This window comes from Lepidochelys kempii, chromosome 2 (genome assembly GCF_965140285.1).
Source record: "Lepidochelys kempii isolate rLepKem1 chromosome 2, rLepKem1.hap1, whole genome shotgun sequence".
In the NCBI taxonomy this organism is placed as follows: Eukaryota; Metazoa; Chordata; order Testudines; family Cheloniidae; genus Lepidochelys; species Lepidochelys kempii.
Window position 1 is genome coordinate 233,839,525 of NC_136381.1, and position 18,212 is coordinate 233,857,736.

The window sequence follows — 18,212 nt, forward strand, 5'->3', positions numbered from 1 at the left end:
CTACATCTCAATTTCCACTCATGATTGATGGAGTGCTTTCTGTTTAGGTGAGATGATCTTTCTGGGAACCTGGAAGATGGAAAGCTACAGGAAGTTGATCAGACATAGGATATAAGCATACGGCTTCCGAGTTCAGGACCACTGAGATGGCAGGGGCCCATGCATGGAAACACGGAGGAAGACGCCCTACACACACTCTGGAAAGGATGAACTCTACCATATAAACTCAAGACCGATGACTCCAGGAAGCAGAGATGGGCAGCTGGGGCACCAGAGACAGAGAGCTGGGAAAAAACGGCATAGGACTCAGGGGAAAACTGGAGTGCTGGATCCTGCCTTCTCCCTTGCCTGTTTATATAGTGCATCACTGTTATGCTGTCCATCAGAATTTCAGTAGCGATACTCTGAAGGAGAGGAAGAAAAGCAGTGCAGGCTAGATACTCTGAGCTCTAGCATATTTTTATGCAACGCAGTCCCTGCTTGGGACCACGTGCCCTGGATCTGGAGAGAGTCCAAGGGTGCACCCAGCCCAACTTGGATGCCTCTGTCATTAGGGTGTTTGATGTGGGTAGTTAGTGAAATGAAATACCTTGGCAGACATTTAGAAAGTCTGTACATCAAGGAAGAAATGAAAGTACCTCCTGAGAAATTTCTACAGGGAAATCCATGCTGTGCTGCTCAATTAGTACACCCCGAAAAACCTTAGCAAAACTCAGGGAGGTCGAAGGGAGAACCATGAATAAGTACTAGACACATAAGCAGTAGACAATATATAACCCATAAAGTGGAGGCAGACTCAGTGGGTGAGACTGAAGACAAGATAATATGATTCATTGTGGCAAATCTCTTGAGGAAGATACACCCTTGCTGAACTGGAATCTAAATCACTGTCTAGAAAATGTTCCTTTATACTCCTTCTCAGAAGAGGAATATTGACCGAGAGACCAAAGTGGTGCCTGGAATCCTTCAGTAAGTGCAATGCTTCATCCATTCTGGAGTTTAAAAAAAAAAAAGAGGCCCTCAAAAGGCAAATCTTCAACAGTGCTGTGAACTTCTGTAGGAATTCCTGACAACCACAAAAACGTTGTTCTTCTCAGTCACCTCATCACAGTGGCCATTGACCTGGCTGCAGCGTCAGAAGCATCCAGAGAGGCCTGCAGAGCTGTCTTTGCCCTAACAGTGAAGTCTCTCCCACAGTAGTAAAACCTTGTCCCATTACATTAAGTTATATTTAGTCAATAAAGCAGGACAATTGGCTATCTGAAATTGCAAAGAAGCAGATGAATGAACTCCCACACCCCCCCTCCCCCCAGCAGATCCATCGTCTTAGGTTCTTTGTCCTTGAGGTTTCACCTAAACAGATCAGGCAACTTAGATTTTTTGTGAACTGCTGTTACAACCAACAAACCAGGTATCAGGTGCATAAAAAGGTTATTCAAATGCCTCAGATGGTACCTGGTATCTGCAATCTGCCTTTCTGGTCATGGCCAAGATGGATGCTGGAGCCTGGCATAAATCCTTAGGGGGTTCAAGAATGCCTTTATTAATCAGCATAGCTAACTGACCTTGGGATATCAGGTATAAAACATCAAAGAATTTATGAGCTCTTTCCTTGACACCTTCCAGGTGAATCTTTATTCTTTTAAGGCGATCCTGGAAAGGTGCTGGTGTCCACCATCCTTTCAAGGAGGTCCTGGAAAGCCCTGAAGTTGATATAGTCAATGTATTTGCCCAATGAGAAATTAATGGGACGACTGAGGGTCCCTGGCATGATCACTGGAAGAGTAGACTTTATCCTGGACCTCATGCAACTGAATGAGGAGCCAATGAAAGAGAATCATAGTTCCATGAAGACCAAACAGGCCAGGTTTGCGTCCCATAAGGTAAGAGCTTGTAAGTGCCATACAGGTGGGAACCAGGGAATATGAGACTTTTTTGGAGCATGAGATCTATGACAAGAAGGATTTCCTTCAAGGGCACTCTCAGGTCACTTAGTCAAAGGTGAAAACCCCCTAGGAGAATGACTCTGACTACTATGCAAAGATGAGGATGCAAATGAATAAAATTCTTCTAATGCAGAAGATTCCTGAAGTGTAGAAACTGGAAGACCCTTAGATTTCACATGAAAGATAGCCATCAGTACCAGCAAAGTTGGGCACAGATATTTTTATCTTCAATACCTTAGGTTCTGATGCTGGCAGAGCTCTGCATACTGCAGACAAAGGAGAACCATCCAGCAACGGACTTTGATTCCAAAATAACTAAGGTACACAAGTTATGAAAATACAGTCTCAGCAGGCAAGGGAGGTGGTATCACAAAGGTACCATGACAACCAGTACCAACGCTAGCGTCCCAGAAGTGGTCATGTCTGTATATGGTACCGAGGAAGTCATGGTCCCCAGAAGTACAGGATGTGGCACTGAGGCTAAGGTATATGATTCCCTAGACTTAGACTCACAGTACTGATGTGATTTCATAGAAGCCTGGTTATAGAAGGCTTATGAAGACTGTCTTCTTGGCCAATACTGAGGATGGTGATTGATGCTGGGATGTGCCTGGAGATCTTTGTTCCTTCCTCTCTTGTGTAACAGGAGACACTGACTGACCTGAAGAGGGCTGATGAAACTCAGTGTTTGCTAACAGCATGAGGGCACTTAGAGCCAGAAGACTTCTTATATCCCAGGGTGGCATCTCTTGTAGCCAGGGCACTTGTTGAAAATGTTTTCAAAGCAAGAGACCACTGCTGAGGGTGTACCACAGAGTCAGACACACTCCACATAGATTTTTTTCCATCAGGAACAATTTCGAATGAGCATCAGGAATCCTCTGTGAACACTTGGAAAAAAAAATTACAGATGGCACAGGGAAAGAGATGTGAACCTCCCCTAAACAAAACGCACACTTTAACTTTGCATCGTTAGCAGGCTCAGCAGTCTTGCAGGCAAGGAAGATTTTAAAGCCTGGAGACCTGCTCATCACCATCAGACCTAGTCCGTAGTACCGAGGTGTAAACAATAAGAAAACATTTTTGTTTTTTATATAAACCAATGACCAAATATAACTTATCTGAAGCTAACCTAAAGACTAAATAATGCTAAAAAAACCCCATAACTAGCTATACTACAGGGTAACCAGGATGACACTGAGGCTCCAACTTGCTACCATGGGCAGTGAGAAGAACTGAGTGTCAGTTGGGGGTGCTCTGCCTTTTATACCCTCGCTGTGGAGGGCGTGAGGGGATACAGGGTGCATGTGTAGCCTCAAGAGACACTGCTGGAAAAAGATTGTTCTCTGGACTTTAGCGTATGGATATTATGCTGGCATAACCACATGGTATATTCCACATATATGACTGACACTCTCCTCAGGGAACCCAGAACTGTAAGTCACTGGGTCACCCATCTGCTTCAGCAAGTGAGAGCTTTGCTGCTACTAAACTGTATGTCACTACAGACTGTACGCCTTGCTAGCAAACTCCTCGAGTCAGTCAAAACCTTGCCTTGCAAATAACAACCAGCAAACCCAGTTACCGAGTTCCCCAGAGACATCTCCCTGCAGTGTCCGGTCCTTCTCACTGGATACCCACAGATATTAAGTTTTCTGCCTCCAAAGAGACAGAGCACACACCAGCCTGTTAGTTTAGCTGAGAACTCCCTCTTTACTTCAATAGAACATCAAGAAGGTTTTGTAATAAAACAAGAATAAGTATAGTAATAAAGAAACAGATTTAAGTGATATCAGGCAAGAATACAAGAGATAGAAAAGGGTTACAAACAAAAACAACATGTTTTCTAGTGCCTAAAACTTAATTCTAGCAAGCTATATCTTTCCCTAAAAGAGTTTCACACTTACAGCAAGCCAGTAGCAGCTCCTGCCCTACAGGCCAAGAGGATCCACCATTCACAGGCTCAAAGGGTGCTCTGTTCCCTATGTCCCCTAAGTGATCAATAACTCAGGGGTTCCCTCAAAGGTTCACTGGACTATAAAAAGAAGGGAAATATATTCCTGTGAAGTATGTCCCCAGATAAAGTTTCTCCCCTGCTGCTTGTGAAGACACCACGTTGTCTCCCTACTCCTCTGGTCCATTTGCTTCTCCAGTTGGTTTAATTACTTTGGGCTTGTCTAAACTTACCAGGGGATCGACGTGCAGCAATCGATGCATCGGTGGTTGATTTAGTGACCACAGATCACTCTCTCGTCAACTCCTGTACTCCACCGGATCGAGAAGTGTGCGGGAGTCAACGGGAGAGCATCTCCTGTTGACACTGCATAATGTGGACCCCGCGGTAAGTAAATCTAAGCTACGTTGATTTGAGTTACGCTAGTCACATAACTCAAATTGCGTAGCTTAGATCAAATTTCCCCTCTAGCGTAGACAAGGCCTTTGTTTACCTTACATGTAAATGTGCTTCCACGATCTGTTGCCTCCCCTTGCTCAATCTGCATTGGAGAGACAGGCAATGGGTAAAACAACATTCCTTTGTCTAGGGCAGACTTATGTGTCCACTAGCTCCAAAACATACTTTACATTTCTAGCACACATACAAAATTCTTTATACATAACCTGTACATAAACCCATGATGATATTAATGATCCGTGTGACAACAGTTTTATAGGATACCATACAAGATACTGTTTTGCTAGATATTCTGTTTTGCTAGATACACCATTCTGAAAATGGTGGGTTGAATGTGCTGGCATAAAAGGGTTCATGCCCTTGATAGAGCAACACATGGAAGTAGACGTGTCTGAAATCGAGGGTGGTGTAACTGTCTCCAGGTTCCAAAAAGGGAAAAACAGACGCGCGAGTGACCATGTGAAATTTTTTTGAGATAGTTGTGGAGCTGACACAGGTCTAACTTAGGTCTGAGACTCCCCTTTGCTTTTGGGATTAGGAAATAATGGGAGCAGAAACCCTTCCTCTTACATTCTGTGGAACCTCCTCTATGGTTCCCACGTGAGGGGAGAGACTGAACCTGTTGGACCACAAGATCTTCGTGAAAGGGGTAGAAATAAACTGGCGGGTGTATCCCTCTTCTTAGTACTCAACACTCAACGGCCTGTGGTGATATGAGACCAAGCACTGAGGAAATGGGAAAGCTGTTTGCAAACAAAGAAAAAGCAGAGTCTGGCATTCTCGGAACTGGTATGGCACCCTTTGAGTGAACTTAATAACACTACATTATTTACAATAAAATACAAGAGAACACAGTCACATAGTATTTGCAGAAGCAAGAGTAGCAGTTCCAGGGACCATCACAGGCAGCAAGAAGGAACTGAGGGGGACTCAGGGTTGGCTGGCCCTTTATACTGGTACTAGTGCTGCATGGTAAGAAGAGTGTGCTCAAGCAGCCCTGTCAGGTACCACTGAGGGGAACATTTCTGCTGACTGCATGCAGGGTGCATGCACACCGGGAGTGGAATGCACATGTGCAATCACTCAAAGAAGAACTTTCAAATGTACTTGACAAATGTAAAGGGAAATTTTAACTTGCCTTTTTTTTGTATGTTCTGTTCTTATTCTCCAACCAATCATCCATCTGTTCCTCAATCTCTTCAATAGAAGCTCCATGATCATATGATGGTATATATGCATTGGATTCTGAAGCAGTGTATATAGGGAATTCAGACTTTGGTTTCTTGACTTTAGGTTTCTTCTCCTCTACAAAAATAAATAGAAATGATCATGATTTAGAGGTGTTCTTAGCCGCTCCATGGTTAATGTTGAGTTGAGCTTTTCAGTTCAAAAGGGGATTCAATTTTTTTTTTTTATTAGGGAGAAGGAAGACAAATGTTTGTCATAACCAAAACTGCACAGCACAATGTTTTATTCTTCTACAAAGAAACAAGTAAATACACATTGGGCTAGATCCTTGGACTCACTTCGAGCAGCAGCTGGAAAGTTGCCCTAAATGGATAGCTGGCGTTTCCCCCGGCGGTGTAAAGTCAGCACTACATCATCCAATACCCTTGCCTCGTGTAGAGGACATGTCAAGACAGGACCAGATGACCTCAGGAATGGATGAGGCAGAAAGATCTCAAAAGTCACTTTTGCTTTCCCCCTTTCCTCAAATGTGCTGAACAAAGTATATGTTTTTGAGCTCATGTCTAGTTCCTCCCACCCCTTAGATTCTTCTTATTTACAAATATCTTTGTTTTAACATTTGGAAGTTTAGGTAGATCTAGATCTCAGGCCTTATTTTCAGAGGTGCTGAGCATCTTCAGACTCAGTTGGCCTTCAAATGGGATTATATGCTCAGCCTCTCTGAAAAACAGACCCACAAAACATCTCAAAAGCAGACCCTTACAATTCTGAATTTCAGAAACCCTGTGGTGTAAACTCCCCAAAACAGGAGAGAAACCAACTACCATATACCGCCAGAGTGTGACTTGGTAGTTACTCAAACTCTAAGTAAATTGAGTTCCCAACTGAGAAAACTGACAGCTGGTTAGTCCTGGGAAGCCTAAGGCTACTCAGTTTGGTGACCACTGAACTGGAGTTATAAATCACCTCTTTAATATCAGGATTTAGACCAAGGAACTATCCATGGTCACAGGGACATCCCTTACCATGAGAATGATCTACATGTATACTATTGGTTCAATGAAAAATCACCTTTAAGTCTACAAATAAAGCTGCACTTTGGAATTGTGGTCTATCTTTCTTCTGGTATCCTTGTAACAAGTTAGGTTGCTAGGAAAACCACATGAATTTAAATGGAGAAATCAGAAAATTCAAATGTTAAAATATTTACAGCTCTGTAAGTAAAAAACAGTTACATATAATTATATAAATAATAGAAAAACTTTCTTTAAACCACATTTTTACAAACATCTACTTCATGGAGGATTTAATAATTATATTTGACACTTAAACATGAAGTGAGGTGAAAAAAGGTTTAAAATATAGTGAGAAGTGCTAACAGGAACCATGCACAGGTGTCAATAGAATAAGCTAAAATTCTGCACAGAGATTTCCCTGGTAGGATAATATTTACTTATCAAGAAATTACCTTTTCACACTTTGTATCTTCTCTAGCAATGCCGCATGTTAATGAGACCTCCATGCTGCATTCTCTCCTATTTGCAAGTTATATGGAATTCCCCCTTGCACTGGTTCTAGTTTGAGCCCCCAGAGAATATTACACAATTTCAGCAGTAAAGCAGATAGACATGAGGGTAAATTAGCAATTAGATCATGAAAAACAGGCAGCATAAAACAGCTATTGCTAATCTGCATGAGATGCATTTACTCAATTAGGTTGATGGAAATGTTATTATGAACTCAGTAGTCCACTGACGGTCTTTAAAATTAAGAAGGAAAGGGACAATTGAAATACACATTTGGGGATTTTACTACCTTTATGTACTAATGCTGAAGTATACAGTGAACTTAACTTTAAAAGATTTTTTGTTTTGCATGTAACCATTGGAGAATTCGTATTACGTAACATTCTGACTTTAACACACTGGATATGTCTATGCTCTGTAATGTTGTGTGTCTATACTCTTGAATGTTGTAAACCTTCAACACGTTCATTTATTTTTAAAATATAAGATGGACAACACATGGTTAGCCAGTAACAGCTCTGTTCAGTATCATTGGCCCAATTAAGGTTGTGTCAAAATTCCACCACAAACTCTACTAATCACAGTTTCATAACTAATACCCTTGCCTCTCTCTGCACTCAGAACTCAGGAGAAAAATGCTGAAAAAAGTTTATTCGCCATTTTTAAAATAATATAAACACAGGATCGCTAACCACTATAATTTTAATGTTTTCTTACTTGAATTTGCCCTTCTAGCACCATAAACTAGTCCTTTTAAACAAAACAGTAAAAGTAGTTAATTGATATGCTCTAGGTCATCATTCAAATGAAACAAAATGATAATACATTCTAATATCATAAAATTACTGATAAACACTGATTGCAGTGTTCACATTTTCATACTACAATTTGCTACATGAAGTACAAAGCTGGTCCATTTTGTGACTGGCACCCTATATCTACTGAACAGCAGAATGATCTTTGCACTCCAGGCTTTGGGGAGATGGTAACAAATTATGCTGAATCATCTCTGCTGATTTTAGAAAACTCAGACCATGGGCAAATGAGACTGTAGTACAAATTTCTAAGGGTTTTCCCTATGTGTACTCTATGCCCCACAATGGTTGCTAGCTTTTAGTACACATGCCAAAATACAAAACTGTATAGAGAAGCGTTATACTCAATTCAAACACATACACATTTTAGCTTCTTCTGAAAACAAGTTTTAAAAGTTTGGTTAGGATCAAAAAAGGAATTAGAAAAGGGAATATGATCCAGTCTCCATATTAAAATATGCATGCTAGTTATTTATTGCTTTCACTTTGTATTTAAAGAGCAGAGGGATCTAGTACCCTAAGGTTCCAATTTCAACAGTGTCACAACTCTGCACCCAAAGTTTGCATCTACATTTTCATAGGTGCAAGTAACTGTGGGTGCATTTTATAGTACACAGAAATCAACCACATAAACACTATAAACTATACCTGCAATTATATGCAGACACAATAATACACAGGCTCACAACCTGAGGCCACTTCTGAAAACATACCTTAACATAAACAAAGTCTTTACTTTTGAGTTTCTTTGCCTATACTGTTAAACAACATTTCTTTCAATTTACATTTTATTAGATACAATATTTTTAATAAACCTATAACAAAATTATCAAACTCAGAAGTATTTTTGATACAACAGCAAAACTATTTGCCAAATTAATGTAATTCAGCACACAAATATTTGATTCTGACTAATCACATAGTTATGTTCATACATGGACATAACTGTATCCAATTTAAATGAGAGCACAGGTTAAGTGAAATTCAGAAGTCATATCACAGAAGACACTTACTAGACAGACAGCAAAAATAACTTGCAAAATAAATTTCAGAACAATGAAAGCATATTTTCCCATTCATCTTCTACAGTAGGTATCTTATAATAAATTACATTGATTGTGTATTAAGACAGTATTAAAAACTCACTCTGAAGTGTTTCAAGTTCAGCTCTAGCCAGGGCATCTTCTCTCGCCTTCATTTTTGTTTCTTTATATTCTACGTATAATTGTCTGGCATCCTTTAAGAAAATGTTGCAATGACATTAGCATCCTTTATATAAACAAGTTTGTTGCAACGGCACTGTTTTAAATCATTTCACTTTAAATTCATTTGCTTTTTTTTTAAGAAATATATTCACTCATTCCACTTGAGACAGCAATTTTCAAGTGACAGGAATGACTTGCCTTGAACATAGAATTTCTGTGTTAATTCCATATTTGATAATGCTGAGGTTAAAGTTTACTATACACAATTTAAAAAGAAACAAAGAAGAAAAAACACCTTCAGAAGGGTATTTTAATGGTCCTATACTTGAGAAGTCAATGCATCCCTAATTAGCTCTTTACGGGGCCATGCACCCATTTTGCTCACCCCAACAATCTGGAAGTTCAAGTAGCAAGAAGTTCATCACTACGCAGATATCTGAAAATAATTTTTTAATTAAAGCTGCCGTTTCTTTTTCTACTGCAGAGCAGTGGACATCTTGCTATAAAATCATTTATTACATCAGCAAAGGTGAGATCCAATATACAAGACCTTACCAAAAAATCCTTTTTAATAATACTTTAAAAATTATGAAAAAGGCATCAACAGTTAAGCATAAATATCAAACATTAAACATTTTTTATGGTTTTCACTAGACCTACTGATAGAAACCAGTTTATCAGATTTCATTAGAAAGTCATAGCACTTTTAAGAATAAGATTTGTGACAAGACAGCTATGGGCAGAAATATCCTCAGAAATAATAATCTTCTAATAGATTTAAATTAATTCATGATGAGAAAGGCTGTCTATTTTAGCTTTTAAGATTTCTGGGTTGAGATAAGCAAGGGAGAGTTTTCCTAAAATGATGGCCAGTTAATGGAATTAAAGTTGCACTCCTATTTATGCACTCAACCAGTAACAAGGACTAAAATACATAAGTGTTGAAATGGAAGTTGTTGCAACTGCATTTATTAACCTTAGACGTGCACAACATTCCTTCTATCACATCAAAATTAATTACAGTAAGTAAACTTAATTTTATTTGGGTTATTGCCTTAAGTAACAATTATACCTTTATTAACCTATTAATACCAAAATGAACTAATTACTTCTTCCTTTATACATTAGAAATCAGTTTTTCAGTTTCTTTTTGTAAACATTCTCACTATTTGATTTTGGCTATTTCTGTACCAGGAAATACTTTTAAAATATTTTTTAAAGTTTATTTGCATTGTGACGGCATAGACTTGATCAGAAAACAATTGTTTTATTAGCAATAAAAACAATTTTAATAAAATAACTATTAAAAACTGTGTTAAGCAGTCATTTTCTGTTTGCACCCTACATTCCCACTGTAGGCAGCTATACAAAAAAAATGTTATCCACCACACAGATGCTACATGCAATAAATTATTATTATATGCATTGTGTTAGCACCAAGAGGCCCCAACCCATCAATCAAACTTACATACTGTACACACACATACTGGAAAGATGGTCCGTGCGCCAAAGAGTTTACAATCTTGGGTCATGATTAAAAAAACAACCCACCCAAAATATTTTTTTAAAAACCCCTTATGCTTGTCTTTTATTCACTTTGAGGAATCCCCATTATAGGAAATGGGGCTACTCAGAGGGCTGGATTCTCATCTGCATTGCAGTTTAGACACTTACGTTTTGGGGCTATCCAGCCCTGATACGTGTGAGAGCTGCTGCAGAGTGAGGGGGAAATCAGGAACAAGATGACTGTCACCCCTGCCAGTTTTATGCCAGAAAAGATATTTCCCCCGTGCAGCGGATATACTCCACTGGGTATTTCCCTTTTTCATTAGGTGGACACAGTGTACCAGAGAATGTGGTCTGCACAATTTAAGCACATGTTTCAATCTTCATAAGATAAGGGCCTGTACATGTGTGTATGCATGTGATACAGGCTGGCTATCATTTACAGCAGGCATCTTGAACAAGACAGCAACTCCTTTAAAAGAGTAAAGGGACTTCCTAATTTTTCAGTGATTTGGTGTAGAAAATAGGATCTATACTGTTTTCATCTCTTCAGTTAAAACTGAAATTTGGAATCCACACTTACACACAAGAAGTTTTCCTTGTTTTTATGTGGTTATTTATACCTTTAACCAGAATAATCATCAAAAATAACACTCTTAATCTTCCTCTGCTATGAATTTTGGAGAAATTCAGATTACATTGAATACATAGATTTTTGGCTTACAAATATCCCAAAGATGCTTTTGTTTAAAGCTATGATTTTAAAGAGGATACAGTCATCCCACATTTCTGATTTAGCACTGAAAACCAATATTTGATGCTAAATTCTAGTGCAAAATCCATTATTGCTTGTGGGACCCCCAGACAGCAGGCACTAGGGGGTAACTGTCAATCTCTCTAGTGTGTCAATCATGGAACAATTGGAACAGCGGCTCAGATGAAAATGAGAGACAAGAGCGGAAAAACAAAGAAAACTAGTCAGAAGCAGATAAAGCAACAGCAATACTAAATTTGAAGTATCTATATAAAGTGGGTAAGTTAAAGTTAAAGCATTGCTCAGGTTAAAAGATATCAAACAAGTACTGGACTGTATGTATATTATTTCATTGAATACCATTTATTTTTGTATGATCAGAATATCAGCCTTAATGTGAAGAACAAACACTATGGCGGCACATCTTGTAAAAAAAAGAACATGCATAGATCTGTGCAAAAAGACAAATCAGAAAAGTAACTCATTTAAAATATTTATAGGGCTACTTCTGCCCTCAAACGTGAGCATTTGGCTCTCCAGGTTCAATAAGAGCTAAAAAGATGCTTCTGAGGGCAGAATTTGCCTATATATGTCTACACAGCTATATCTGTATATAGATGGCCCAAAAAAGTTAGTGAAATTGAAAATGAAACAGGAAAATAAGTAGATTTACAAAAAGGTTTAGAAATAGGGAGACTCACTAGGAAAAAACTTAAAAAGGGAGAACAAATTATACCAAGTAATTTACTTAAACCAGTAACTGTTACTACAACTTTGTAATCATATCAGACACTTGTTTGAATATAAGCTCTCTCCCTCACCAACATATTTTTGCTACTGCCCAATCCTGCAGTTAACTTATTGCCATATTCCTTTAGTTATGGTTGAAATGTCATTTCCACCATCAATCCTCATGTTTAGGCTCTTAGTTTTTCAAGATGTTTTGGGGTTCAATTTTATCATACTATGATCATTTTCAGGCCAAACTGATGGGGATTATTCTACAAAATTCTGAAAATATAAATATAAAAAAAATACCATTTGCCTACCCTCCAATTTGGACAAGTCAGACTTCTAAGCACATTTTTGACCAGATACTTTCTTTCGCATTCAAGTAGTTCAAAATATATCTACATCTACATTTCATTCTTGGTATGTGCTCAGTCCTCACAAAGAATTAAAGAGAAGCCTAAGCAACAAAATTTGGATCTGGATCGAAGCCCAAATTTCCAAGGAAAAACAAGCAGTTTGGAAATGTTCTGCCTAATGGGAACAGTTTGGGTACACCTTAATAGGAACAAGTGTTTTCCTCCTGTTTGAAGAAATTTGCTTGAGAAATAGAAGCATTTGAAAAGAATACCAAGATAGTTATATATTACACTTTCCTTAACTATGTATCAAAGTTGTGACATGTAGGCTCCCAGCTATGCTGTGTGTGTTTGTACTCCTGTATAAACACAGGTACAGTTTTACAGATATATACATAGTAACTTTAATTTGATTAATACAGTTGTTTGAAAAATCAGCCAAAGAAAAAAGTTATTAGACCATTAATCTGTCAGTTTTATGTTTTAAAAATCCAAGAAACTTCAAGGCAAAAATAGTTTAATGTAATATAATGGTCCATGTTTTATCACACAGAAGCATGGATATATGAAGTTAGGGTTTTCACAGCTCTGCCACACTATATACAGTGTTGCCAGCTATCAATAACTTTACAGATCGGATGAATGGAACCATCCTTTATAAAATGTGCTCAGTGCTATGGTGCCAGATACTATAAAAGCTCTTGATAGAGAAGGGCAACAAAATTAATCCTCACTTAAGGTTTTTTTTTGTTTTGTTTTGTTTTTTAAACAAAGGAAAACTACCATTTTGTTTACAGTGGAGTTTTTTTGATGCTGGGATTAATATACGGAATTGGGGATTTCAATCAGTTGTTTTGACCAATCTTTGCTGTTCTGGTTCTCTTCATCTAGCCCTCGTTGATCTCCCCTCATTTCCCTCACAAGGAGGGCAGACCAGAGAAAACATCACAAGGGCTGGAAAAGGGGAGACTCACCTCATGGAACCAGGTGTGATTCCAGGCACATTCCATGATAAAATCAGATTCTCATTTGCTCTGGTCCCGTATAAGTGGACACGGCCCTTTTTTTAAAATTTAAGGATGATAGGTCTGAAAATACTGTCAGTCCAGCACTCCCCCACTCTCACAGACTAGCAACCCAACTGGACATATGTAATTAAACCATTAAACTGTGTTTTCTGTATATCAATATTGTTGTTAACCAAATATGCAAATTGTAAAGGAAGTGTAATATTTATGTATAGTACCTTAAATGGTCATCTCCATATTTTTGGATGGTTAGAGTTATTTGGTTTTTTAATTGTAATATTCTTATGTAGTTTGTATGAGAGTTATAAACAATCCCAGAAACAATCCTAAGTATAATACTTAATTTTTTGTGTGAGGGGCTATGAAAAAAGGGTCAAGTTAGAGCTACTTGAAAAAAACAACCTTGGATTTGCCCATTTTTGTATAATTACCACCACCAACCATCATGTGGCAAAAACGCTCTTTCATTGCATTAAATAATCCTGACATCAGCGTGTTGTCAGGATAACAAACGGGATGTCAAAAATTTAGATCTACATGATCAAAAACAAGAAAACGAGCTAACTCAGGCCAAACTTACATCAGTATAACTATGTCACCCAGGGTGTAAAAAAATCCACACCCCCAAGCATTATAATTATACTGACCTAACCCCCAGTAGACAGTGCTATGTCGACGGGTGGGAAGTGCTTCACCCATCAGCACTGCTACTGCCTTGCATGGAGGTGGAATATCTATGTCAATGGGAGAAGCTCTCCCATTAGTGAAATAGCATCTTCACTACAGTGCTACAGCAGTGCAGTTGCGCCGCTTCAGCACTATGTTACACAAGCCTTAAGAGAAAAAACTCTTATGTACCAGTTTGCCTTTAAACAATCGTTGCATAAAAATGAGAGAGGACAAAATGGATGTTTTAACCTTCAGACTACAGTAAACTGCGGATAAGTATCTTTTTTTTAAAAGAGTCTCTTTCTTCCAATAACTTTTGTTCCACCCCAATTACCTTCTGCTCCTTCCCCAAAGTATAAGCCACTTATTTCCTCAAGTGGATATCACAGGCTATCCATTTAGAACAGACCAAATGATTCTTGCTCACCTTCCACAGTCCCTAGTTTACCTCCAACGCTCCTTTTGCCTGCCACCTTCTGAGCCACTTAATCTCAGCTTTGAACTCCAGCCGCAACCCAAACCCTCCACTGCTGGTTCCCCTAAAACAATGGTTCCCAAACTCATTCCGCTGCTTCTGCAGGGAAAGCGCCTGGAGGGCCGGGCTAGTTTGTTTACCTGCCGCATCTGCAGGTTCAGCCGATCACAGCTCCCTGTGGTCGCGGTTCGCTGCTCCAGGCCAATGGGAGCTGCTGGAAGCGGCGGCCAGTAGGTCCCTTGGCCCGTGTCGCTTCCAGCAGCTCCCATTGGCCTGGAGCAGCGAACTGCGACCACTGGGAGCCGTAATCGGCTGAATCTGCAGAAGCGGCAGGTAAACAAACCGGCCTGGCCCACCACTTTCCCTGCACAAACAGCGGAACAAGTTTGGGAACCACTGCCCTAAAAGGTTGAAATTGGTTCCAGATAAGCCAGATTCACTAGTGTGCACTCAATACACTTGCAGAAGGCCCCCAAAAAAACAAAACAAACCAGGTCAGCACTGAGAACCTGTCCGCCAGGTTACACCACCACTCAAATTTGTCCTGACAGAGGGGCAGCTGAGAAGCGTGGGGCCATGTAAGTGCACAGCAGGCACTGGAAGTGAGCAGAGCTGTGGAGCCGGGTTTTGGAGGAACCACGCTATCCTAGGAAAAGAGCAGAGTGCAGAGCTGCAGGGCACCAGTGAGTGGCCAGGAAGGTCATGGGAGTGAGGAGCTGGGGCAAGTCGTTGATAGTCTATGTGCTGAATGGGAAGTGTTGGGGAGCTGCAGAGTGAGGGGCTGAGGGAGAGTTGGCAATGTTGGGGGTCAGTGAGCTTGGGAGCTGCGATGTTGGGGGCTGCTGGTGGAGATAAATTGTTGGGGGTTGTAGTGAGCAAAATATATGTCAAGGCTCCTGGGATGTGTATGGGGTATATATGGGATAGAAGGGGCATTTGGGGGTCTGTGTGAGGTGGGTTATACATGTGGCAGCGGCACTTTAAATAAGGTGGAGATCCCACAATTTCCATAGGGCACAGGGCCCCAAAATTCTTTAGTGTGGGCCTGGTTTCGGGCAGGGTAAATGGGAACCCATTCCACCACACATCCTGCCCTGCCCTATCCTATCTTGCAGAAGCTAGGAACTATTCTTACTAAGTGCAGTGCTTCAGTACTGTCATCCTAAACCGCTGGAAAACTAGGAAGCTCCTGGTTGTCATCCCCCTATGAATTAAATAGTTTTCTGTGGGTTAAATCTTGTGCTTGAAAGTTTCCTCTAAAAAAGTTCCTCTTTTTATATGTGTTATTTAAATATTACAGATATAATATCAAATATAACACAAACATATGAAGTAAAATGTAATAAAACAAACAAACATACAAAGAAAAGTTTGATTAGACCACAAAACAAAGGAAACATTAAAAATGGCCTTGCCAAAGATGAAATGCTTTTGGTAGAGATTTTTGAGATCAGTGAGATACTGCCAACCTGTTCTGGGAAGAACTGGACCATCTTTAAAAAGCTGTTAAAACGCAGTGAAAAATTTCTCCTGGATTTTTCTTTTAATTCAACACTGCATTGACTAGAAATTAAACACCTCTTCCTCACTGCTTTGAATCTAGTCCAGGCTAGTAACTAAGTGTAATTAACTATCATACATGGTCTACATAAAATAAATTAGTGGCCATTTTTATTCTGTCTACTCTGAAATGGACTAAAGGTTTGTATCCCAAAAGTCTCCATCATAATTGGAAATCTTCTTGACAATCTCAATAGGTTACACTCGGTGCAAATATGAATGGAGACTGAAGGACTCCTCACCATTGGAGGATCACTAGAAGATTTTCCAACAACCTATTGATGGAAATATGCAGTGAAGCTTGTATCATTATTCTGCAGATAATAGGAGAATTTCATTTTCTTAACAAGAGTCCATTTCTGGAGAAATCAGACAAAAATGCTTCCTGCTTCATTACAGCAAGGCCAGCAGCGATATGACAATTCAACTAACAAAAATGTTTCCTAGGGCTATGCTGGCATAAATAAAGTTAATGCAAAATGAAGACCAACACTAATTTTTAAGCTTCCACTACAAGTAATATGGAAGATGGGCAAAGAATACCTGTGTTGTTTTTTTTTTAAAAAAGTAGCTTAATAGAGAACACCTTTATTTTCAGTTATCTAAAAGCAACTATGAGAATAAAAGCATAGTTAGCAAGGACCTTTAAGAAATAGCAAAACAGTTTCCTTAAGTTGTATGTCTTCATCTACGGAGAGAAACCCTCAGTCACCTTTTTGTTAAAAGCTAGTCTATTCACAGATAAGTCTGCTTTTGTACCACACAAAGATAATTAAAATCTGCAATTAACACAAGTCTGTGCTCTGAATTACACCCTTGATTTGGACTGCGATACTCACACACTATTAAGCAGTTTCATTCTTTTGTTTACAAGCTTGACTTTTCAATCCCTAGGTTGTGGCGGGGGGAGGGGGAAGGGAAGAGAGGGAGCAGGAGAGTGGGATTATTTTGTTTGTTTATTTTTAAGAGGGAAAAAATAAGCCACCTACAGCCTTCCTTCATTCCTCTTTATTCATCTGAAAGAGTAAATAAAAATGGGCCTAACAACAACATGTATCCTATTTATGTGTCTCCTACCTAAACCATTTATTGTACTCTGTGCCTACAGAACAAATCATACATTTTATTACAGTACAAATTACACTGAACTATACAAGTTAATGCTTAACTGTTTCACACTACATTCACAAAAAAACATTTGGCCTAGAATATCAACGTTGTTACATCACTTTTCAACAAGCTCCCTTTCTACAAGAATTTTTTTAAAATGTACTTTGTTTTCTTCACTTTCCCCTCCCCTAAATTTAACTAATCTCACAGGCACAACTATGAAAATCCATCTTGTTCCTCTTCCTCCTCTTGAATCGTGCGCCCAAATAATTAAAAATAAAAGATTCCTTATATAAATTCAGTTTTGAAAGTTCTACATTTTTTTTCACACATCCCTCTCTCATTTTTCTTTTTACTCCATGATGCAAAAAAGCAGAGCAAGATAAAATGACATAGGCCATTCCGAGGACATGCAAACAAAGCATTTTTCTCAAGTAAAGGCCCACCTTAATTATTTTAAGTGCTTCCTTCTCTGATTTGATATTTTTGAGGGGGGAGGGGAGGGGAGGAAGACATTCAGTTGGATAAATGAGAATTAGACATGTGTAGCATCTTTGCAATCTGAATCTTCTAAGTGGTCAGAACTGTGGCAAGTAGGACATTAACATGCCCTATCATCTCATAAGTAAATATTTTTTGAGAGCAAATACTAGACAAACTATTTTGTAACCTTAATTATAATCTTGCTTTCCCTTTTTTTAAAAAAAAGCCTCTTTTGGGGATAAAGCTTTCTGGTATCAAGCAAAAAATGATGTATTTTTTAAGTTTGATGAAAATCTGTTCAGCTAGTTGTAATATGTAAGGCTTAAAGGTGAAGAAAGTGAGTGGCATGGGCAAATTTTTGCCACTAAGATATTGCTACAGCTTTCTCTCCTACGCACACTTCATTCAAATAGGGATGGAGCTTTTAAACTTAGCCTATAAATATG

At 39.0% G+C, this 18,212-nt stretch overlaps 1 protein-coding gene across 5 annotated transcripts in view; it reads right to left on the reverse strand.

Moving 5' to 3' along the window:
• Window positions 1-18,212, reverse strand: part of DNAJC1 (DnaJ heat shock protein family (Hsp40) member C1) — a 197,221-nt gene that overhangs the window by 83,048 nt on the left and 95,961 nt on the right. For 4 of the 5 annotated variants that reach the window (XM_073334216.2, XM_073334219.2, XM_073334217.2 and 1 more), the window contains 3 exons: window positions 9,035-9,125; window positions 5,498-5,664; window positions 4,394-4,441 (listed from right to left, as the gene is read on the reverse strand). In XM_073334216.2, coding sequence (XP_073190317.1) covers window positions 4,394-4,441; window positions 5,498-5,664; window positions 9,035-9,125 — 306 coding nt within the window. The remainder of the gene's footprint in view (window positions 1-4,393; window positions 4,442-5,497; window positions 5,665-9,034; window positions 9,126-18,212) is intronic. The other variant, XM_073334215.2, reaches the window with a different exon arrangement.